This window comes from Mustela nigripes, chromosome 3 (genome assembly GCF_022355385.1).
Source record: "Mustela nigripes isolate SB6536 chromosome 3, MUSNIG.SB6536, whole genome shotgun sequence".
NCBI classification, from domain to species: domain Eukaryota; kingdom Metazoa; phylum Chordata; class Mammalia; order Carnivora; family Mustelidae; genus Mustela; species Mustela nigripes.
Genome location: NC_081559.1, coordinates 110,890,605 through 110,915,183, shown reverse-complemented (window position 1 = coordinate 110,915,183; position 24,579 = coordinate 110,890,605). Strand labels below are relative to the sequence as shown.

Below are 24,579 nucleotides of genomic sequence, written 5' to 3'. Positions count from 1 at the left end.
ATGGTTTTGTTTTCTTTCCACTGTAAACACATCACAAGTGAGGAAGGTTGTCCAGCAGCCAGGAGTGTCTAGAGGGACTAGAAGGCGAAAATGAGTGGGCTCTGGGCCAGACATTTTTGTGCACAGAATTCTGACTACCAACCTCCAGGGATGCAAGTTGCTTGGCACCACCAGCTGGGGACTGGGGGCCTCAGAGACAGTTGGAGGGCAGAGGGGCAGCCCAACTTTGCAGGGGCTAAAAAGGCAGATGGTCTCCTGCCCAGCGGAAACGGGAGGAGGGATGATCAGATGTCCAGAGAAGAGGGTTCAGAGCGGCCAGTCCTCTCACCACATTGGCCTGGCTGGTGGCTCTGAGCTGTGGCTCCCAGGAGGCCCCGTAGAGGTCCAGAGGATGGCAGGAGGCTGACTGCTATGGGCCCCTGCCCCTCCAGCTGGTGTCTTCAGTGCACCAGTAGTGGGGAAGAATCCATGAATGGGGTGCCGAGCAGTCCCTCACTCAGCCTGTAACTTCCATTGGGTGTGACCTGCAGAGTAGGCCACATGCGGTGGGCCTCAGGGAGAAAAAGCTGGAGGCCCAGTGGTGAGGCAGGTCCAGACAGTGCTGTCGGATGGGGAGCTGTCTCACTTGCGGAAGGGTGCCAGTCGGCTAATGCTGTGCCAGAAGGTGGACGGCTTCCGCTTGGGTTCTGCCAATACCAAGACCTGTTGCTGAGGCAGGCTGGTGGGCAGTACTGGGTGCTTCTGGCGTGCCAGGTAGTAAGGCTGGCTGAGAGCTGAGCAGAAGCAGGGATCATAAGTGCCTAGGGAGCCAAGTGGCACAGGGCATAGCAGCAGCCTCTGTTCCGTAGGGAACAGAATAGGGCCTGTCCCATGCAAGGGAACTTCCTTCCTATGGGGCCCATCATACCCAGTGGCCTGGGCCACCCTCTAGTCTGCAGAGATGGGGTGGGGCCCTGGAGCTCCTCCATGGAACAGGCTCCATGCCAGGCATTGTTGCCAGGCAACATCTGTAGGAATGGGGATATGAGCTTCTTGCCAGGTGACTGTATAAGGCCTGCAGAAATCCTGCCTGGGGAGGTGTGCTGTCACTAATGCTGCTGCTCTGGGGTGCCCAAGGGAATTGAGCGCAAAATCAACTGCACACTGACTGAAGTTTTGTTACCAGTGGCCTCTTAACACCCATCTTCAGGAACAAATAGAAAGGGCAGTGGGCAGCAGAGGAACTTCAGGTACTAGCTGGCTTTGCTTTGGGGGATTAGAGAAAAGTTTGATCATGGGTAGGGTCAGGCTGCTATGGGAGGAGTTAGGGTACCATCCACTTACCTTTGGGCTTCCCAGTGGCCTGCTGCTTGCTGGCATTCAGCATGGCTTGCTTTCTCTGCAGCTCGGTGATGGAGAAGCCTGGGAGAGAGGGCCACAAATAATACCTTTGCTTACTTTGAGGACTTGGCTGCCGTTCCACCACCCCAGCCAATATTTCTCTTGTCCTGTGCCTCCTGGAACCTGTGGTCCTCTGTGGTCCTGCACCTCCCCACAGGGTCTGGGGTCCCATCAGGCTGCAGATGCTCAGCATCCTGCTCAGCCAGCCTACCTTGGCCAACCAGGCAGAGGACATGCACAAGGGCCCTCCCCACATCTTGCCCTATCCCATCTCACCCTGACCCAATCTCTGATGTCTCCAACATCTAGTGTCCATTCTCTCCATATGGCTTTCCCAGACCAAGATCCAATCAGATCACTCTGAGCCTGATGCTGGTGAGGAGAGGAATGCAGTAGCGGAGGTGCCTTGCTTATGTTGGAGTGGAGTCTTCTCAAAGCCAGTGCCCAAATCCTACTTGAATGGTCCATGCTAGAAAGGGGCCTCACCAGGTTTCTGCAACTGAGCAGAGGGCCCCCACCTTATAAAGTGTGCGTACATATGTGACTGTTTTGGAAGCAAACCCCAAACAGACCAGGAGACCCATGCCCTGGGGCTGAAATGAAGAGGTTCTGGAGCCTTACCAAAACCTGAGGTCCTTGGGCTGTGGGACATGCTGTCTCACAGTCTCAAGGTTCTCCTGACCTTGCATTCAGAGTTTAGTAGGAGTGGGCCCTCACAGTGGAGCAAGGATGGTGGGGTCTCGCACCTGTCTCCTGGTCCAGCCGCACCTGTTCCCTCTCCTTGGCGAAGGCCTTGAGCCAGCGCTGTTTCTGCTCAGACTTCCTGGCACACAGCAGGTGGCTCTCTCCTGTGGTGCCGCAGAGCAGCCGGAAAGCATTCTTGACACTCACGTGGAGGTCTCTGTCTTTTCCATCCTCCAGATCCACCACCTCCTGTCCATCCATATCCACTCGGCCCTTATAGTACAGCACATCCCGGCGGAGAAGGTCCTGCCAGAGACTCTGTAAGCTCTTGGTCTGTTCTGCTTGTCAGGGTCCCTCCCAGGCCTCTGAACCACTTTCCTGACCATGTTTATGCCTCACCCCACATCCTGCAATGGGAAGGGCCAGTGAGCTGCTCACCCACTTCCCCAGCAGACAGTGAGCTCAAGACGGCAGAGTGAACGTGGTGTGGCCCACACCTGTGTGCTGAACACATGATGGAGGAGCCTCACTCCTTCAGTGAAGTTACTGACTGGCCTGGAGGATCTTTAGGGTACCCATAGTTTCATGGTGAGGAAGTCATGGAAACAATGGCCCACGGCTCATCCCACATGAAGCTAAGAGTACCAGGCCTAGCAGGCTGGGTCCAGGGCCAGTGGCCAGGCACTTGGGCCACATGTTGAGAGTAGAAGCGAACAGTGAAGAGGCAGTATGAGCAAGGACCCCAGGGCTCAGGGAACTGAGGTTTGCAGGGATAGGGGAGGTGGGTTTAGAAGCAAGTAGGGCCTAGGTTAGGCAAGAGAGTACTAACAACACTGGTTAGACTGTGAGGGCCACTGCTATCTGGCTCCCTCTGCAGAGAATCACCCTCATCCCAGTCCTAGAAGCCGGACCAGGGAAGGGCCTGCTCCACTGAAGTTCCCCAGAAAAAGAAGGCACCTGTGTGTGGCTCCTTTTCTTTGGCAGTTACTCCCAGTCCTCAGCCTCACCCCTCCACTCCTGCTCTAAATGGCTCATCCAGCAGAGCACAGCAAATCTGGTACCTTCTTGCAATAGATGAGCTGGTGGTCAAAGAGAAAAAACATCCTCTGCTGGCTCTTAGCTTGTGGCTGGGTAACACGAGTCAGTTCCCCCGAGTAGATGAGTTCTGAGCTCCTGACCAGGATATCTTCCCCCTGGGAAACGCCAAGCAGAGCTGTGAGCTGAATGCACCCAACATTGGAAGCCCTCTCCGCTGGGTACTGCCTCCATCATGGGTTGGGCGGGCTCCCCACTGACAGGTATCAAGCAGCAGGCCACAGAAGGAGGGGTTGCTCTTGAAGCCCAAGGAAGTGGTGGGGGTTGTTGGGGAGGGTGGAGAGTGGAAAGGTTGTCTGACTGACAAGTTGCTTGTCTCTTCAAAATGGGGCCAGTGGCAGCCAGTGGCATGTGCACTTGAAATATGGCTAATCCCTGCTGAGATGTCATGTAAGTAAAGTAACACCGATTTTGAAGACAATAAAGAATCTGAAATATTTAATGATTTTATGTTGAGTACACACTAAGATGATACTTTGGGTATACGGAGTTAAATAAAACATTATTAAAATTAATTTCACCTGCTTTTTTTTCTGTTTTAAGATTACTACCATAACATACACAATTACCTATGTGGCTCCCATGATATTTCAATCAGTGCTGAGCTCGAAAATAATTAGACCTGGCTAGAAGTCACCTGTGAACCTTGTCTTTTAGGGGCTAAGGAAGTTTTCTCATCTAAATGTAGTTAGTACCTGAAGCCCCATCATCAGACTTCAAACTTTCAGGTTAACCCCTGCCCTCTTCCCATTCCTGGGAATTGCAAACCACAGCCAGGAGTTTTTGGCAGCTATTTAGTTTGAAATAAGTGAATTCGTGTGGGTCCTTGGCCAGGGGTGGGCCTCAGAACCAGCCACTAGGAAAATAAAAAACCCCAAACAAAACAAAGAACACATTGCTCAACATCCCCACCAGGGATTCTAAGTCTCTATTTTCTGGGTGGGGCCCAATAATCTGTATTTTCATAACATTTTATGGCTAATGGGTGGAGGTGAGATGACAGGAAGACCTCTGGAGGACGGGAATGTCCCCATGAGTTCAGGACTCTGGCTGCTTTAGAAGGCAAGACTGGCAGATAAAAGGGGTATGTGTAAGCCAGAAGAATGGAACCAGGAGGCTCTGACCCATGGCAACCAGTTTTTGGTTCTGCTGTGGCAAGCCTGAACTCCTCCCAACAGTTACTGTCCTGCTGGGCTGGCCAGCTGCACCAGGAACGACATCCTATCTCACACATGCCCTACACTCTTGACCAGGAAAGGGGCCACAGGCCTGCAGCTCAGTGCTTGGGTGGGTTGGCCTGGGTAGAGGACTAGCTTTCTTACCACTAGTTCCTGTTCACCATCTCCCAAGACCATGGCTCCCTGCTGCAGCTCCTTCCTAGATTTTTCAGGGGCAGAGCCCCATGGTATTTTCTGGGGTGTGGGACCCTCACCTCCCAGTCCTCTATGGAGCTCTGCCACTGAGCAATCTTGTCAATGTTTTCAAGCCTTCGTTTCCGTTCGTTGATGAGCTGGGCCACATTCCTCATGGCATGTAAGGCTGCTTCCACGTCCTTGAAATCCCTGGGGCAGAAGTGAGATGGAAGAAGGCTGCACTACAGAGAGCAGAGAGGGCCCCCTGTGAAGCTGCTTCCCTCCAGGGCTCTGCTCTTGGCCAGTTCTTCACTTGTCAATGCACACCTGACCAGGCAGCAGAACTAAATATCCCATTTTTGTCCTCTTTCCTCACTACAAGGACAGCATGTGACAGCAGGGACTGTTTTACCATGGGCTGTCAGCCGGTGCCTATAACAGTGTGCACACACTACCAGGACTCAACTAACCGGCTGACTTGGGGCAGGAAGAGCCTCGAGCAGCCTTCCCAGAGGCCTCCTACCTGTGCTGGGGAGGTGTGTATTTGAGTAGCTCAGCCAGCTGCAGAGGGTACTTGCAGATCTTCTGCACTGGTGTCAGCAGGAAGCCGTCTAGTGAGATGTCTATCATCTTCTGCAGCAGCCGGCAGGCCTCAAAGAAGTACACGTACTTGCTGAGCTTGGTAAGCCGGGACAGCTCCACACAGGCATTGGGGTGGTTGTTGCAGTACTCTGAGTAGATCTGGAAGTCTGCTTGCTAAGGGGCACAGCTGGAGATTAGGATGGTGACCTGTCCCTCAGGCCACCCAGGCAACTCAGGCACAGCATCAGGAGGGAGCCTCTGCACTTCCTTCAGGAACTGGGTTTACAGGGCTCAGGCTTTATCTTACCTACTTTACTGGGCACAAACTATGTGGAATCAGGCTCAAGGATGTGAGCAATCTGAAAACTGAGGCATGTGTGTGCCCTGTCGCCACCCAGCTTTCTCAGCAGGGCCCTCAAGCAGATATTCTGACTGCATGTCTGGTATTTTGGATGAAATCAATGATGCTAATAAGGATGCATTATCAAGGCCAAAAACCAGAGAGAGAGGAGAGGAGAGAGGGGGAGGGACAGGCATAAAGAGAGGGAAAGAAGGAATGAACGAGAGGGAAAGGGAAAGACGGGGAAAGGAGGGAGAGGGGAAAGAGATTATGAGAGATTAAATGGATGTCAGGGTCTATGGCTATGTCCTCTGGATTGTATTCATCCTCAGCCCAGTGTCTTGCTTCTTCACAAAGCTCTGGCTTCATATATGAAAGACAGACACTGCCACTTTGTTCAACATAACGTGACAGATACCATCCATATTGTGTGTATCGTATGAGACTCATGGTGCCTTTTTTTTTTTTTTTTAAGTTTCATCTATGTAGAGTGACAGCAAGATTAGGTGTGCCCCATAGTGACTAGGATTTCATGGACTTAGATGGGATAGGAGAGTAACAGCAGTTGGCTGACTGGTGGGTTGCTGGGATGGTTACACTAGGTAATATCAATAAAGTGCCCGCCTTCCCCTTCCTGCCCCCATCACAGCTCTGCCTGTTGAATAACTGGCTGCAAATCCCATACTCACTCAGGTGCTCTGACCCACCACTAGTCCCTGCTTGGGGATTGTAAGGTCTCCCTTTCCAGCTTTCCTTCTGCCATTGGAGTGAGGTACCAGAGCCCTTCCAACACCAGGAAAGAACACATACTGTCCTTCATGGGCTGGCCTTGGCATCCTCTGCTCAACCCCACATAACTGCCACAAGAGAGAGATAGTAACAAGTGCATTCCTTACCAGGTGAGGCCAGAAGGAGTCCATCTAGCCCAGACTAGTCCCATGAACATTGGCTAAATGCCAGTTGGCATTTAGAGTGGAAGTAAGCACTGTACATTCCATAAATTACAGTTTTCTCGCTGTGTGAGGAAGCCCAGAATCTGTTATGAACAGCTCTGAAGATGCTCAAGAGGTGGCCCAGCCCAGCTCTGCCTTCTACTTACTCTAGCCCAAGCAAATGTTTTCAGACAGATGCCCAGGCACCCCTGCTCCAGGGAGCCTTCTCTGACTTGGTCTGCCTCCCAAACAAGGAGAGACGCTGCAAAAACTGTGGGAGCGTGAGGGCTGTTGGGCAGTAAGGGTGTGAGGCCTGGAAGCTTCTGGGAAAAGAGCAGCAAGTTTCCTGGGCTTTAGCCTGCAGGTTGGACTTCTGAGATGAGGCAGGCATGGGAGACAAGGGCAAAGGGAGGCTTTGCGCTGGGGCCAGGGTGTGTGTGTAGTGGGCCGCGTACCCCCAGCAGAGATGGGCAGGGAAGGGGGCCTGCCTAGTGGGGAGACAGGGCGAGTAGGTCCTGGGGAGCAGGGTGTCTAGGGCGGGGAGTGCTCACGTGCTCCAGGAAGCAGGCGCCCAGTTCGCTCAGGTGGGGGCGCTCCCTGTTGAACCTCTGCTCCAGCGCCTTCACAAACGCCTTCTGGCACCGGTAGATGTCCTCAATGTTCCCGAAAATGGTGCGCAGCTGCTCTTCGCTGAACATGTCGGCGCGCTTGCGACATTGCCTGATGTAGCCCTGAGGCCCGCAACCCATCAGGTCTCTGTCCGGACCCGCCCACGCCAGGCCTCCGCGCCCCTCGCCGGGCCTCACCTCGCAGATGTCGCGCAGGTGCTTGATGTAGTCCCGCTCGGTGCTGAGGATCTCGTTGATGACGTTGGTCCGCATCTGGTCCTTGCTGCTCTGCGCCTCGGCCCCTCCATCCTCGGCCTCTCCGTCTCCGGCCCGCAAAGCCTCCTCGTCGGCGGGCTCGTCCTGGTTCACCCGCAGCTGCAGGCAGCGCGCGGCTGGTCAGCGCCGCCTCAAGTCAGCCTCTGCCAAGGGTCAGTGCCCTGCGACCGGCACGCGGCGGCAGCAGGGAACTGAGGCTCGGAAGATGCATAGACCCACCAGCCTTTTTACCCCCAATACCCGAGACCGCACCCACTCTCCCTCCTCTGCTGTTTCTGGACTCAGTCCTGGGAGCGAAGCAAATGCTCATTCTCTCACGGTTTGGAACGAGTGCCTGCTCACAAGGGGCAGACCCTTTAGGGGCTGTGACAGAAGTGGATGGGTGATGGGGCCTTTCTGGCTTTCCCACCTGTTAGTAGGACAGGCTGGAGGTGGAGAGTGGGCAGCTTATCCACGGGGTTTGGGGCAGGAGAAGCAGTGAACCCCAAGGTCTGCGATATCTCCTCTCCACTGCCCTCCACCTGGCTTTTGAGAGGGCACCATGATTCCTTCCTTGGAGACCAAAGGCTGCCACAGTTAGGCTCTGGGTCCCCTTCCTGTGGTCTCTTGTGCTAAAGACTTAACTAGTCCATGTGTCAATTTTCTCAGGTGTAAGTAGCTTTTCCCAGATCCCAGGGCATTGTGAAAGTTGTTAACTGAGATGCCCGTCCAAATTTTCTGCACCTGATTTAGTAAATGCCTGGTGTTGAGTTGTCTGTGGTGATGGAATTCTAATATGCAGATTCCCCCTGGAGGAATCCACACACCATCATTTCTGACCCATTCCTTTCTGACACTGAGGGCACCCCTCAATGCCCTCAGGCAGGGAGCAGGCAGGATTTGGTGATGGCTCTGCAGGAGGAGGAAGCCTGTGTCACACTATAGCTGGCCTTCTTGACACCTCACTTCCCACCCCAACCCACAGCCTTGCAGTCTCAGCACAGTCCCGAGGGTGGGGGGAGGCAGGGGTGGGGTAAGTCTATGCCCAGGACCTCGGACACCAGAGCAGTTTCTGGTCTGCACTTCTGAACAGAGCCAGTTGACTCCTTATGGGCATAGGAGCAGCACAGGCTGGTGCCATACCCGCACAAAGGTGGCTGGAAACCAGCCCTCGCCGTCGGCAACACGACCCCACCACCACTCTCTGTTGGTGGCATCCATTACTTCGATGACATCCCCAGCTTTGAAGCCCAGTTCTTGGTCATCCATGGTGACATGGTCCCAGAGTGCCTCAGCACAGACCACACTGCCATCACTGATGAGCTGTGGAGAGAGCCACAGATAGCAGATCAGTGGGAAGGCTGTCGTAGACCTCTTCATGGGGAACAGTGTTTCTGCCCTCTGCCCTCCATCCCTTAGCAGCCCTGCAAAGAGGAGATCCTGTCTCATGTTACAGAGGGGTGAACAGAGGGTCCCTCTGAGTCAGTCATTCTTCAGGGGACAGGACTATGTCTTGGGCATGTCTAGACTGGCAGGGCTCATGATGAAGCCTGAAGTGAATTTGACCACCAGAATCCTGGTGAGCCACAGAATCTGAGAAGCAAGTGTGTTGCTCACCCCCCTGCATAGGGCACATCTTCCACCTACCCCACTAGACCGGTGATTTAATTATTACCCTCAGCTTCATTTACCATCTCTGCTCACATTAGGTCCTCCTAATGTGGCACTAGAAGGAGACCACAAGGCTGGAGGGAGAAGGGGCTTATTCCCTCCTACTGTCTTCTTGTGGACTTGCATTATGTGAGGTCCCCTGGCAAGCAGCAGTGCCACTCCTCTCAGGTACATGGGGACCCAGCCATCACAGTAGCTGGATCTGCTTTTCAGTGTTTTTTGAACATTTATAGAACCAGTCTCATGGCCCTCCCTTGCCATCTCCCCCAGCCCTCCGCACTAGCTGAGCAGCACCTAGCCTCAGACTTCTAGGTCCCAGGCCCAAGGAATCCTCATCTTTAATTATTTCAACCTCTTTTCTTTATTCCCTAGGTCTAGGGGAGGTAGGTACATCTTGAAGCTGCTATTTCTGTAACAGATACTTCAGGATTGTTCTTATGCACTTGGTTATGGAATCCAGCACTCTTTATGGGGCTCACAATTCTTTGACTTCTCTCTGCTGAAATAATTTAGTGTGTTTCCTTCCTCCCACATGGTCATGGACCTCAAATCAGTAGGAACGCTCCCTTACCCTGAGAGGCAGGGAGGTGGGACTCCCTCCCTCCCCCTTGTGCCCCAGGCAGCCCTTGTGCTTAGAGCCCCATTTCCTGTTGTGCTGATGCCTGCTTTCCTGTAACAGTGGGCTCAGTTTCTTCTCCATGAATAATGAATGGCCCTGGGGCTTAGGACAAGAGGGAGAGTTAGGTTGGGGGCTATACAAGAGGTGAGATACATGCCTCTCTCTAGTGGGACCAAATGTTGGCTCTTCAGGGTGCCTCTTTGGCAATTAAGGCCTCAGAGCATCACCAGCCAGGCCCTCTGCACCAACTATCTCTTCCTCTGAACTGCTTGCCTCTGCCCCCACTCGTAAGTTGAATCCTTCCTTGGCTTCAGGTCCAGTGGTGCCTTCTCTGGGTGCTCCCAGCTCAGTGTATGTGCTTTTTCTCAGACTGAAATGGGATCCGGAGCCGGGCAGCAGCCTGACTGTCTGAGTCTTCACCTGAGAGCTCCAGTAGCTAGGAGGTCTCCCCTAGGCCCTGAATGGGCAAGGTGAAGGGTGGGATAGGCCACCTGGGTACCAGAGCCCACTCAGGTTGGAACCTTCCTCCAGGGTAGGGCCTTAGCAAGCACATTCAGAAACCTCCAGTTCGTGTTCTCTGGGGGATGAAACCTGCTCTAAACCCTGATAAAACCACTCCCCCGAATGATCCACAGCCAACTTGTAGACCTACTCTACCATGCAACAGCCATTCAGGGGCTGCAGATTCCTGATGCCCACCCAGAGACCCTGGGCACCAAGCACTGGGTTATTTATTCCTGGGGGGCTGCATGCCTCCTCGAGGGACCATTGAACTCACCCCAGCTAAAAAGACCTACTACAGGTATGTCCTCTTCTGCAGGAAGGCCTGGTCCCCAGGATCAAGACCTCTTGGCTGCAATATGAACAAGATCAGACAAGAGGACTCAGGGAGGCCACATGAAAGTGCCTGCTGTACCTAGTGAGCAGGTACTGGACTAAGTATCCCAGAGCTGGCACACTCCACATGAGCAGGCTACCACCCCTACTCATGAAGGATCTTGCCTGAAGACAAGGAAGAAGCAGCGTACTCAAGGGTGGTGTGTGTGAGCCAATGAGAATGTGGTTTGCAGGTGAATGTCCTCTTTCAGGGACAGTGATCACAGGTGAGCTGATGCATCAGGACAGAAGATGTGTGTGAGCAAGGGTGATTGTAAGCATAAGGACAGAGGGTGTGTATGACCTCAGGGAAGTGTATGCATCACAATGGAGGAAATGACTACAGGGTATCTGGGTAGTTTTGACCTTTGAGAGGTGAGTGTCCTGAGACTCCCTCTTTCTGAACACACCCCGACATGCACCTGGCAAAACACATTTATACAGTCGCTTAATGGGATGCTCCACTTTGATCTCCTGAGGACACTGCAGGTGAATGCTGTCCAATCCTCAGTTTACACCAGGTGCACATGCAGGTTTCCAGGACAGTGTAGAAGCTGCCTTTCACTCCTGGAGCCCAGGCAGGGAACACATAATGCAGACACACTCCACACAGCCCAGCTTCCCACCATTTCCCTGCCAAGGCTATTCCCTACTAATATTAACCAGGTCAGGTGTCTCTTCCTAACCCTGGGTTCTCTCAAATGAGCCCTGAGAAAAAGCCACTTTTATATGTGCCAGTCCTCCTGCTGTTTTCCTCTGTCAGCCCTTGCAGAGAGGTGCAGATCCTATACAGGTGGTTTCCTATATACCTGCAGGAGAAGGGCTCTAGGTGTGGGACAAAGAGGCAGGGCTTCCCAGAGAGACAATGGTTCCTGAAACCTTTATGGACAAGCCCCTATGCCTGCATTTTCCAATCATCCAGAAGCCCTTGGTGGTGGTGGGGATGGTCACCTTTGTCACTTCCTTGTCCCTACCTTGCTGTGCACAGGAGGTACTTGACAGACACACAGCCATGAGTAATTCCCCTGATCTCCCTGTGCTTTGGTCCTGACCAATGCCCAAATTGGTCAATGACCAAAGTAACGATGTGCTCTCCCTGGGCCACAAAGCAACTCTATATCTACAAATGTGAGGCGTTCTGTCAAGTGAGAGCAAGGACATTAACCATTTAAGCCATGTCACCAAGATAAAATGTAGCTCCAAGAGATCAGAGATACGTTCTAACTCCAGGACAGCTCAGAGGCTACCAGAGCCCACACTGCATGGTTTCTGGGCAGAGGTCCTTCCTGATGCTTCCTGTCTGAGGTGCAGTTGCATGGAAGCCCAGATTCAAGTCCAGTAGGCTGAGCCGCAAGGGTTGCAGGCTCTTTCTTGGCCTGGCAGTGGGGAGAAGAAGCTGGCTCTGAGACATGGAATACTTGTGCGGAGGCCAGCTGGGGGAACTGTTCCCGTTAAGGGACAGGGGGCAGGATCCACTCCTGTACCCCAGAGATTCTGACAGGCTTCAAGAAGCCAGGCTTTGCCTCAAAGCTCCCCCTGATGACCACCCACTATGTTTCTCACCCTGTCCCATCTCCTCCTCTCTCACATATGCAGACTAACAGAGGATTCCAATCAGACAGTCTGGGAAAGAATGTGGCTCAGCTACTTTGGGTCCCTGTACAGCAAGGGCTAAGGAGTATTCAGAATGCCCACCTTCGAGGGGATGCAGGAGGGGCTCTACCTGAAGTGGGAGCAGGTTATCTGAGACCACTAACACCTAAAATAGGAAAAGCAAGGGCAGATGACATATGAAGAGGAGCCCAATCACTTCCTAGACACTTCAACCCACACAGAAACGCAGGTCCAGTTCCGCTCACAAGGCAATCACATGTACAAATTCCAGGCAACCATACACAGCCGTGGTCACAGCTGCATCCACATCCTCAGTTTCACATAGAGATGCGCCATTTTAGACACACGCACACACGCCTGCACACACACACACACATACACATGCATACATGTACAAAGGACAGATGGAAAGAACCCGTGGCACAAGTGTCATTAAGCCACTGAATCACCTGCAAGGTCGCATCCCCAGCGGGGCGTGCACACAGACCAGGCCTTGGCACATGGGGCTGGAAGGGGAGGCCTCCCCTGGTGGCGTCCCGTACAGGAATCGCGGGGGCAAGACGGGGGCCAATCGCCGCACCTCCGGCCACTGCGGGCTGGGAGCCTTGGCGGGCACCAAGGACAGGGTTGAAAGGGAAGACGCGCGGCTGCCGAAGGAGCCCAACGCTGGCGCCACTCACCCCTGCGCGGTTCCCCGCAGCGCCCTGCCCAGGCAGTCAGCGGAAGGCCAGCAGGAATATCAGTACGACGTTGATGAGGACCAGGAGCGCCAGCACGGCGAAGACCACCACGCGCTGGGCGCCGGGGGGCAGGTTGCAGCGCAGCAAGGCGCGCAGGGCGCTCCCGGGCGCCGCGGGGCGTCGCCGGGACTGCGGGGCCCTGGCCATGGCGCCCAGCCTCCGGGCTCCTGGCGGCCCGGAGGTCCCGCTGAGATAGGGCGGGAGCACGGCAGCCGGGAGCTCTCGGAGGGGGCGGAGCCGCCTGCGCTCGCCCAGCCCGGGGCTCCTCTGGCTCAGCCCGCGTTGTGCGCGCCTTGTCTCTCAGGCCCCGCAGCCATAGCAACGGAGCAACCGCAGGGGCGGAGGAGGCGGGTGGGAGGGGTAAGGAGGCTTGGGCTTGCGCGGCGCTCTGCCCTTGGCGTTTTCCGGGCTACATGTCCGGGGAACCTCTCAAGGTCCACTAGATGGTTCTGGCCCTCGGCCGGCCAGACGCAGAGGACCGCGGTGGCGCTGGGGAGGGCGGAGGGCGGGGGGCGGGGGTAGGGAGGCGCTCTGGGGTGCTGCGGGAGTTCGTAGATACTGAGGCATCTCAGCTGTGGGGACCAACCAGGAGTTCTGATTCCTAACACCAAGAGCTATCGCGGCCTCCACTTCAGAGGAGTAAATGTGGCTGTAAAAGTTCAGGTAGTTTACGCACTCATAAAACCTCATGGGTATACATGGATGGTGGAATCAGGATTTGAACTCTGGGCAGACTAAAGGTCATCCACATTGAGGTGCTCCATTGAGGCCCTGACTCAGGACCTCTCCTTACTGACCCATCAGAGCAGTATTTTGTTCCTTTGGGAAAGCAGCTGGCTTCTTCAGCTGCTAGTCATCCCCTCCCAGATTTATTGAGGTGTAAGTGATAAATACGAATTGTATATATTTAAAGTGCACAATTTGGTATTTTGAAGAGGTATACATTGTGAAATAATCACCACAATCAGGCTAATTACCATATCTGTCACCTCACACACTTACCATTTGCCTATCTATGTGTGGTGACAACTTTTTTTTTTTTTTTAAGTTTATTTATTTTTCAGAGAGAAAGGGAGAGAGAGACAGAGAGCAAGCAGGGGGAGCTGCAGGCAGAGAGAGAGGGAAAAGCAGATTCCCCCCGCAGCAAGGAGCCTGATGCGGACTCCACCCTGGGACCCTGGGATCATGACCTGAGCCGAAGGCAGCCCTTTAACGGACTGAGCCACCCAGGTGTCCCTATTGCGGTGACAACTCTTAAGATATATCCTCTTCGCAAATTTAAAGTGCACAAGGTATTGTTAACTATGATCATGTTGCACCTTAGATCTCCAGAATTTATTCATCTCACACACACTTTGTATCCCTTTGTCTGACATTTCCCCCTTTCTCCCTCCCCCAACTCCAGGCAATCATCGTTCTTCTCTCTGCTTCTATGAGTTTGACTTTTAGATTACATATATAAGTAAGATCATGCATTTTTTGCCTTTCTGTGTCTGGCTTATTTCACTTAGCATAATATCCTCCACATTCATCCATGTCGTCGCAAATGGTGGACTTTCCTTTTTTAAGACTGAATAGTATTTCATAGTATATATACCACATTTTCCTTGTCCATTCATCTGTCAATGGGCACTTAGGTTACTTCCATGACTTTACTACTATGAATAATGCTGCAGTGAAGATGGGAATGCAGGTATCTCTTTGAGATCTGATCTCATTTCTTTTGGAATGTCCAGAAATAGGATTTCTGGATTAAATAATAATTCTATTTAAAATTTTTTGAGGAACTTCGATACTGTTTTCCATACTGGCTCTACCAATCTATATCCCCACCAACAGTTTAAAAGTTTCCTTTTCTCTACATTGTCACCAAACTTATCTTTTGTCTTTTTAATAATGGGCATTCTAAGAGATGTAAAGTGATACTTCATTGTGGTTTTGATTAGCATTTCCCTGATGATTAATGATGTTCCATGTGTTTGTCCATATATCTGTTGGCGATTTGTGTATCTTCTTTGGAAAAATGTCTATTCAGGCCTTTTGTCCATTTTTAAAATGAATTATTTGTTTTTTCTACTATTCCTGAGTTACTTATATATTCTGGATATTAATGAGTTACTTATATATTCTGGATATGCATTACTTATTTATATATTCTGGATATTAATCCTTTATCAGGTACATGTTTGCAAATGTATTCTCCCATTCCACAGACTGCCTTTTCACTCTGTTGACAGTTTCCTTTCACTGTACAGAAGCTTATAGTTTAGTGTAGTCCCACTTACCTATTTTTTTTTTTGTTACCTGTGCTTTTGGTATCATACCCAAAAAACCATTGCCCAGACCAGTGTCAAGAAGCTTTCCCCTGTTTTCTTCTAGTAGCTTTATGGTTTCAGGTTTTTGGTTTGAGTCTTTAATCCATTTTGAGTTGCTTTTTATGTATCTTGTGAGGTAAGGGCGGCCCAGTTTCATTCTTCTGCATGTGGCTCAACAGCTTTTTTAAAAAAAAACCCTATGTCAGGGTGCCTGGGTGGCTCCCAGTTGGTTGGACATCTGCCTTCATCTCAGGTCATGATCCCGGGGTTCTGGGATGTAGCCCCACATCAGAATCCCTGCTCAGTGGGGAGTCTGCTTCTCCCTTTTCTCTGCTCCTCCCTCCTCTGGTGCACATACTCTCTAAAAGAAATGAAATCGTGAAACAAAACAAAACCTTATGTCAACTATGCAGGAGTTTACACTTTCTTCCTGATGGAGGCTGCAAACTTAACACTATAGGTGTCATGTGCAGGTGTCTGTCAGTCCATCTATAACAGCGAGCTCTGTCACAGTCACCATGCCATCAGAGGGGTGCAGCTGTGGGGGCTGAGGAGACTTAAAAGCAGGTCAGAAGTGAGTAGAGATTTTCAGGTTCCATGGGGGTATGAGTGATGGAATATGTGCAGAGGTGGGTGTTCACATGTGAGTGACTTTGTTTCTGTATGTTCAGGTTTCTATGTGTGGGTCAGTACCACATACATGTGAGTGAGTACAGATGAGTGCACTGAGGACACTCCCATCCTGCTGAACACCCTAAGCAGATGCTGGGATGTGTGTACCAGGAGTGGTTCAGGATTGTGTCCATAGAGGCTGGCTGCCTGCCTCAGAGCTGATGGTTCAGCCTGGTCCCATCTGTCTGGTTGTCTGGTTGTCTGTCTGGTTCTCTTATTTCTGTATCTCTTCAGTTCTTCAGGAAACTAGGCTCAAGATTTGCTCCCTCAAGCTCTCAGGAGGATTGTGGGGGAAGAGAAAGCATCAAAGGCTCTCTGCCACCCCAAATCCCAGGGCTCCTGTGGTAATACTGTGTGACATGCCCTTTGGTAGGGAGCAGCTTGGAAGCCCTGACTTTGGGCCAGATGTTCTATTGTGCCCCTGTAGTTACAGAACCATTAAACACCAGGGAAGAAGGGACAGAAGGAAGTTCTGGGACTCCACTGGCCAGTGCATGCTGAGTGCTGTGGGTCTATTGTACTACCTGTTGCTGGACTGGCCTGAGGACCATACTTTAAGGCTCCATCCAAGGCCCAGTTCTGGTGTAAGATCTCCCCTACAGCTGACCAGCCTGGGGCAGAAGAATTTCTGAACCTGGGCTGGGACCAAGAACTAAGGGGTGCCCTCTGCCCTGCCTGGGGAACTGGGTGTATAGCAGGGAACACAGTGGCAACATCTTTTTTGTGTATGTTTCATGACCAAAAACAAAGCCAGAATAGTTTGAAAGCGAAAGCCTTCACCCTTGAGGGGTTCAAGCTAGATGGTGCTAAGCCAGGGAGGGTAGAGTAGGTGGAGATGGCAGCAGGGAGTGGCCCACCCAGGCTGCCAAGGTGGCAGGACTGACAGGGAGAAGGGCAGATGAGGGATAAGCCCCCAGGACCATGTCTTGGGGAGGGAAGAGGAAAGCTGCTCTTGGTATGCTGGCCACTAGAAAACTTTCAGTCCTGGCCCTGGGTGTTTTCAAGCTGACACTACTCTACCCCATGGAGAGTTAAGTGTAGTCATTGTCCCCAGACAGGGCATAAAAGAGGTAACTGGAACACTGGCCAGTATCAGGCTCTTCTCCCGGGACGGTGCAAGAAGGGGGTACAAGAGCCAGGTCAGGCCTTGGGCTGGACACCCAGGCTCACAGGTACTGGGGAGGACAGAAAGATCTGCAGAGAAGGTCAGACTAACTCCATGGATGGGGTGGGTACAAGTTGGCATGGTGTCCTGCAGTGTCCTCTTAATATTCCACAAGGAATTTCTGGGAGCTTAAGGATGACAAGACTGTCTTCAATCCTTGGGTGACCCTGTGGCCTGGTGGGCCAGGATAGTCCTGCTTCCCATCTACTCTGCTGGCCTAACTATTGGTAGAGCTCCTTTTATGCTTTAAGTCTCAGGGTAGATGACAAGATTTATATCTGTCTGCCCTCTAGTTCAAACTTCATCTCTTCTCAGTAGGAGGCTCCAGGAACTATTCCTGGTCCCCGCCCCATACCCTCCTGGAGCAGGGACATCAGAACACTCCTATGCACAGGTGCTCTGAGTAGACCTGGACACAACAAGGCCCTCAGAGACTTACAGGCAGTGAGCAGAACTGGAAGGAAGACCAGCTCCACACATGTGCCCTCCTTTCATGCAGTTGTGACCTGGCCAATAGGGGAGACACTGTCACCTATAGGGCAGTAGTGTGGGCATCAGAAGATTGTAGGCCTCTGAGCCAGGAGCCATGTCCTCTCCCTTCTTCTGGTCCCATCTCACAACTTGGTGGGGAGAAGGCGGGTAGCTGGGTGGGAATGAAAAGAAAATGATGTTTTCCCAAGACTCCTCCTCCTTTCGGCCCTCAACTCCAGAAAATATGCTCGGGCTAAGGATATTGTCAGGCCTGACTGCAGTGATAAGTGCCCAACCCAGCAGGACAGGCTCAGAGTCTTGTGAGGTAGGGAGAGGATGGGAAGAGGGTGAGGAATTGGGCAGATAGGCCCAGGCCTGGCTCTCGAACATTTGGACAACACACTAGATGGGACAATGCTGAAGAAAGAAAGGGATATTTCTGGGCACTGAAGAGAACGCCTATAGCAGGGGTGGACGATCATGAGGGCAAGGCCCATGTGAGATGCAGAGAATAAAGAATGAGCATAATGCTGTGTCCTTTCTCACTTTCTCACATAAATGCCCTGTGCCCTTGGCCCCTGCCAGTCCTATATCCCAGGGCCTGGGACATCACCAGACACGAATTAAATACTCAGTAGATATGTCACATACATGCAACATACACATCCACGCAACACACTCAGAACCTTCTTGTGCATGCAAGTGTGGGCACATGCACTCACTTCTGTATCCAGAATTCACTATTCTGCACTACCTGTATCTACCGCTCTTTGGGCGAAATGGTTTTTGAGCTCCCTTCTGCTTGGAAATTGAGATGTCGTCTCTCCTTCTGAAGTCAACACAAACAAGAAAGTGTCACAATTTAGAACATGATATTCATATGTGTCCAAAAAATCCAAGTGAATGTGTGATTTTAGAGCAAGACAACTATTCTTTAGTCTGGACTTTTCTTTGACACCTGTTGTGTCTATAATCTCTAAGTATGAAACTCACATTGACCCTAGCAAATCTTCTTGCTGTACCTGTGAGCCAGCAATGAGTGCTAGAGGGTTTGGGAAAGCACAGTGGGACTCGGCAGCTCTTAGAAGGCCAAGGGAACCAGCCTGTTATTGGAGAATCACCTTTCATAGCTCTTCAGTTTCTGATTATGTGGGTTTATTTGATGCTGCAAAAAAATCATAATGAATGCCTGCCTTTACACAGTATCTTATAAACCTGTATAAGTGACCCTCCTATAGCTGTCCATGCGACTCAGATGCCACATCCACTCCACAGAGGAAACTTAGGCCCTGAGGAGGGAATGACTTGCCATAGGTCCCCAGCTGGCCAGTGGCAGGATGAAGGGAAGTGCAAGGCTGTCAGCCTCCAAACGCAGGCCCTGTCCTTTATGCTATACTGCCCTAGGAGTATAGCATAAGCCCTAGGAGAGCAGTATAGCATGAAGTATCTAGAAGTGCTGCTGGGTGTCATAAAGGTAAGTAGCCTGGTGGACACTAACCAAGTCAGCAGCCCAGCATCAAACTGGCATGATCTTGCTGCATCCCTGGAGAACGGCTCCTTGGTCTGGTTGCCCTCCTCTGGGATGTGATATGTCCTTCCCCGCAGAGGCACATCCAGGAAAGACAAGTAACCTGGAAAGCACTGACTGCTCTGAACATAAGAAACAACATTACCACTCTGTCTACTCAGAAGCCCCAATACCAATAAAGACCTTTGAACCGAATAGGAAACAAATTTTCTAGGTGGCCAAGATAGACACTATCCAATTCATAATATAAATTACCTTCATTTCCCTCATAAAGATGCCCTCTGCCAGAGCCTATTTGTTCTTTTAGAGTGGCCCTGGCTCTTGACTTCCCTCATCCAAAGCATCTAAGAATGAAAAACTTGTCAAGGGCCTCAGAAGACACCTCCACCCCAGCAGCAAGATCTGACAGACCAGAATTTTGCCATCAGGTAGGACACACACAGCTATGAAAAACAGACACAGGAATTCTAACAATACAACACCAGTGGCCACACACCTTGTCAGAGTCCCTAAAAACTGTATGTGAGTATTTCGCATTGCTGGAAATTTACTGAGAACCCACCACATGCCAGGGTAGTTATGTTATTTCAGTCAGTCCTCAGGTAACCTCATAGATACCCTATTTTACAGTTAAGTAAACCAACGTTCAGAGCTCCACACCTGGCCCTGGGCAGGGAGAAACTATCATCCAGGTCTGGGAGGCCCCAGTGCTCAGATTCTACCCCCTGCACCATGCTTCTCCCTACCAGGGCTGGGGCCCAAGACTGAAGAGGGCAGCCTGAGACTTCAAGGAAAAGCAAAACCATTATCTGTAAATTCTGCTTAAGATAACAAAATAGCCGATGAGAAGTACTTAAAGAAAGGCTTTATGTATTGGAAATGTCCACTTAACTTGGATATGTGTTCTTTAAACACCATGGATTTTGAATAAAGCATTATTTAATGACTTTTAAATTATTCAGATCTGGGCATGAGAGAAGAGTTTGTCCTCCGTCTATAGGTTGTACCCATCTGTCAAGTAGGTAATGAGGATAGTCCTTGAGGGTTTCTGAGAAGCCCACCAGCCCATTTATTCACTCACAGTGTTTGTAAACTGATCCTCTCCTGAGGTGTTGCAAGATCCTGGGTAGTCAGATTCTGGTTTTGATGAGACAGAAATACACAATAGCTTATGACCAGGAAGAGAATGCAGTGTTATGGATGTGGGTTATGGACCACATTATGTTTAGGGGTCCTCTACCTGCCAAACTAAGTAAAAAAAGAAGATGAGGAGAAAATAGAAGTACAAGTGAGAAAAAGAGAGGAGTCAAGGTCTCAAAATGTCTCTGTCCTTGGAGAATGCAAAAGGAGTCCTTGATAGGGGAACCAGTTTTACCTAGAGGAAGTATGTCACTAATTTCTTCTGTTTAGGTAGGAAAAGCAAACAAACTTGCACACAGTTGTCATAACAACCACAAAGCTCTTTGAGCTCTTGTAGTCAATAGGAGAGAAATCAATTTTCACTTGCCTTGCTTTCCATCCTGCCCAGACAACTTCTTGGAGGGATAGGGGGCTAAAGCCCTGGCCTCCCTTCTACCAAGCAGAGTGTCTTCTGTCCAGGATGGCTTATGGGGCTGCTATAAGGAAGGACACACCAGCACTCTTTCATCATATGTCGTGGGTCATGCCTGCCATCTTGGGTTCTCTGTAGGCCATGAGAGCAGAGGGGCAAGACCTGTATTGGGGTAAGCTCTGCTGGTGGACACCACATCCTAAAATGAGAGCCACAGGCTGAAACACCTGGGGGCCATTGCCATCTGCTTGGAACACAGAGACTGTGGACATCTAGGCCTGTAAGAGAATGCTGGACTCACCCTGACATCCAGGCCATCTGTCCCATTCCCATCCATTCATCCATGCAGCCTTGACCCTACCTCGTTGATGGCCAGCTGCTCACCACCCCCTCCAGGGTGGCTATAGTGGTGGCTGGAGCTGTGCATGTCCTCAAACAGGTCTTCCTCACTCTCCACCTCATCAGCACGGAGGGCTGTGTCCAGAACTCCATCAGGGATAGCTGGAAGGAGAGACACCAGGTGGCAAAGAGGAGCTGAGGATGGGGGACAAGCAGAGAAGGAAATGCACCTTTGCAGGATAAATGAGCTTTCTTTGAGAGGTGGGAGAAGACCTGGGGACTAGTTTTTCAAATCCTTTTTTCTGCAAAATGTGGTCTGGTTGAAAGAGTGCACAAGGTGACTTTTGCCCCATTGCTCTTGATCACCTAGCCTTCAATCCCCACCATCACCCTAAGGAAACAGAAATATCTGCCAGAGCATGATGCTCAAGAGTCCCCTCCAGCTGAATTCAGTTCAAAGCCTTCTACCCACTAAATAATGACTCCATTATTTCCTAAGAATAATGCTAACAATTTATTCTGAAATACATATGTATCCAAAGAAATATAAAGTAATATATTTGAGTATAGTTTAGAAATTAATAAAATGATCTCCATAGTAATTACTCTGCTTAAGAAAATACCAGAATCTCGGAATTCAACTCTCTGCATGCTCTATTCTGACTGCATTCCCTTCTTTCCTTTAGAGCTATCTATTATTTCTATAAATCACACCCGTGCTGTGTTCTAGCATTTATTTCTGCTGAGTCTTCTATGGTTTGACCTTATGTAAATGAGACCATCCAGTACTGTTTCTGCTTTGGCTGGCCTTTTTTTTTTTTTTTTTTTGCTCAACTGCTTATGTAGCTGTGATTGATTCATTCTCACAGATGCACAGTCTTATCATGAACATGTCAAATTTTACATATCCATTGCACTGCTAGAGAGCAGCGGGTGCTTTTCTGTATTGCTGCTAGTATGAAAGACGGTACTGCAGACATACCTCCACACCTCTGGGGCACATGTTCCAGAGTTTCCCCTTGGACAGTGGTTTTCAACCTCTTTTCCATTACTACCCCCTAAAGAGCCCTTTATACATTGTTTTCCTAATTGTCCCAACGAAATTTTAATACCACAAATATACTGTATGTTTATGTTCCATGGCTCTTTGGAAGGCCACAAACCATTGTCATGCCTAAAATTTTTGCCCCCTTTGGCAAAAATCATTACCTCTGATGTGAATTGATAGTCTAGGTGGATGGGTCCCAGGTGTGGTATCCCTGGGTCCTAGGTGTGCCAAACTGTTTCCCAAAGCTATTCTACTGAAGGACCCCAGGTCAGAACTATAGTATAGCCTATAAGTTTTAACATTCTTTTTATAACCAGCTTATGCTAACTAAGAAACTGTGGCCAGCTGACCATAGATAAGGGAGTCAGCAAGCAGCATAACAGGATAACGAATAGCAAAAATCTGTGTTTAACCCAGCTGTTTCTGGCTTCTGTATAATAATGCTTCTAATGCTTTGCTAAGAAATGAAAAATTGCTTAAACCCTCAACTCTAAGGAGCAAGAGGCTGGCTGAGGACAAAGCAAAAGCTGGCGCCTTGCACCCCCCCCTTCACCCGCTCCCCTCCATATGTGTAGCATTATAAATAGTTAACTTGCAGAAATCACAGTCCTGCAGGGTAGGAGTCTCCCTTGGTTTGCAAATGTCCTTGAGATTTACAACAAAGAAGTTACCTTACGTTTGATAGCAGGAATGTAACATTTCACCAGGAGAGACTCCCAATTGTCTTTATGTTAGGACCTCATTAAAGGGAAAATGGCCTTGGCTTGATAGTAACCAGGCCTTCAATATCTTGATAGTGCTTTCATTCGTATGCGTGGGCTAACCGGCCAGTTCTGCTTCTGTAAGATTGCTTTGTCTGCTTTTGCACGTGGGTCCCCTGATCCACTCCACTGACGCCAAGTATGCCTGTTCAAACTATCAATCAGTCAGCTCAGCCCCTCCCGAAACTTGTTTGTCCATAAAAATCCTGCACTACCCCAGCCTGGTGTGCTCAGCTAGCAGGAGCTGCTGACCACCCGCAGGCGCGCGCTGACCACCCGCAGGCGCCTGCGTAACAATAAAGAACCTCTTGCTGATTGCATCCAGTGGCAGTGTTGGATTCTTGGGTAAGGGGATCCGCGGGTCTTTCACTACCACTTAAAATTTCCAACAGTGTGTTGCCTCGGTGGCTCAGTTGGTTAAATGTCTGACTCTTGGATTCAGCTCAGGTCATGATCTCAGGGTCATGAGATAGAGCCCCACCTCAGGCCCTACACTCTGCATGGAGTTTGCTTAAGACTCTCTTTCCCTCTCCCTGTCCTTGTCACTGACGTGCACACATGCCCTTTCTCCTCTCTCTCTCCAATTAAAAAAAAAAAAAAAAAAAGACGTCCAACAGTATGTATGAATGTTCCCACCACACCCCATCCTAGCCAGCTCTGAGGACTGACATCATCAGACATAGTTGACAGGCTGATGGGTGTGGAATGGAATCTTACTATAGTTTGAATTTACATTTCTCTGACCACTAATGATCACTAATGAGGTGAACACCTTATCCATGTTTATGGGTCATTGGTATTTTCTTAATGTGAAAAATCTATATCTATTGATACAGATAAGGTCTTTAATGTAATCAATAATGTAAAAAATATATTTCTATGTATGTGTATATGTACATACACTGCCCCAATTCTGCATGCTAAATCTTTTTCACCCACTTGTATCACAAGTATCATCTCCCACTTTGTAGTTTGTCCCAACTCTTTAAGGTGCTTTTGGTGAACAGAAGTTCTTAATTTTCATATAGACAAATTTGTCAATCATGTCCTGTGTGGTTTATATTTTTCGTGCTGATAAACTCTTCCCCACCTCAAAGTTGCAAAGGTACCCTCCTATGTTATCTTTCAAGGTTTTGTAGTTTTTCTTTTGACATTAAGTTTTTATTGCACTTGGGAATGATTTTTGTGTATTGTGTAGTTTGAAATCTGTGGTATTATCATTTATAATAAGAAATATATACTTGGACTTTGACCCTTTCCAGGCACAGAGCTCCTGGGGTATCCTATGATAAGAGTGATAAAGGTTTCTTTTCTTATGTTAATGAATACTTTGGGAAAGCCCCTAGGTAACAGGGATGGGGCTGCCCCCCCCAACCTACTTCTAGGGAGGGGAAAGGGGCTGGATCAATAGGCAGTGCCAATGATTTAGTCAATCACACCTACATAATAAAGCCTCCAAAAAACCCCTAAGGACAGCATTTGGAGAGTTTTTTAGTTGGTGAACACATGGAAATTTGGGGATAGGGCATGGAAGCTCTGTGACTCTTCCTTCAGAGTTTCCTGGGAAACTCTTCCATCTGGTTGTTCCTGAGTTCTATCTTTTTGTAATAAATTGGTAATCTAGTCAATAAAATGTTTCTCTGAGGTCTGTGAGCCGCTCTAGCAAATTAATTGAACTCATTGCAGGACTTTGTTGGAACCTCCAATTTATAGCCTGTGGATCAGAAACACCTGGGGCTTGTGACTAGTACCTGAACTGGGAGAACAAGGGTGGTCATATAGGACTGAGCCCTTAACCTGTGGGATCTGAAATTATCTCCAGGTGGTGAGTATGAGAATTGAGCTGAATTGCAGGACACCTTGCTGGTGTCTGAGAAATTGCTTGGTAATGAGAACACACATGAGAATGGGTCCAGAACTTTTAGAATCCAGTTTCATTTTTTTCTGTAAAGATAAGCAATTTTCTCAGCATCATTATGG

The 24,579-nt window shown here is 50.0% G+C and overlaps 1 protein-coding gene across 7 annotated transcripts; it reads right to left on the bottom strand.

Moving 5' to 3' along the window:
- Nucleotides 1–217: 217 nt before the first annotated feature.
- On the bottom strand, nucleotides 218–20,947 carry ARHGEF4 (Rho guanine nucleotide exchange factor 4). 7 transcript variants are annotated; one of them, XM_059394512.1, is made up of 11 exons: nucleotides 12,689–13,075; nucleotides 10,297–10,371; nucleotides 8,372–8,551; nucleotides 7,172–7,348; nucleotides 6,917–7,096; nucleotides 5,035–5,267; nucleotides 4,592–4,721; nucleotides 3,126–3,257; nucleotides 2,127–2,370; nucleotides 1,324–1,401; nucleotides 218–800 (listed from the first exon to the last, which is right to left on the bottom strand). In XM_059394512.1, exons 3-11 carry the CDS (start codon nucleotides 8,495–8,497, stop codon nucleotides 622–624), a joined length of 1,479 nt encoding a protein of 492 aa, XP_059250495.1. In that variant the 5' UTR covers nucleotides 8,498–8,551; nucleotides 10,297–10,371; nucleotides 12,689–13,075; the 3' UTR covers nucleotides 218–621. The 7 variants fall into 7 exon arrangements, with proteins under 7 accessions (XP_059250495.1, XP_059250492.1, XP_059250493.1 ...); XM_059394509.1 differs by lacking the exons at nucleotides 10,297–10,371; nucleotides 12,689–13,075 and adding an exon at nucleotides 20,813–20,947; XM_059394510.1 differs by lacking the exons at nucleotides 10,297–10,371; nucleotides 12,689–13,075 and adding an exon at nucleotides 20,813–20,947 and having other exon boundaries at nucleotides 218–773.
- Nucleotides 20,948–24,579: the final 3,632 nt, after the last annotated feature.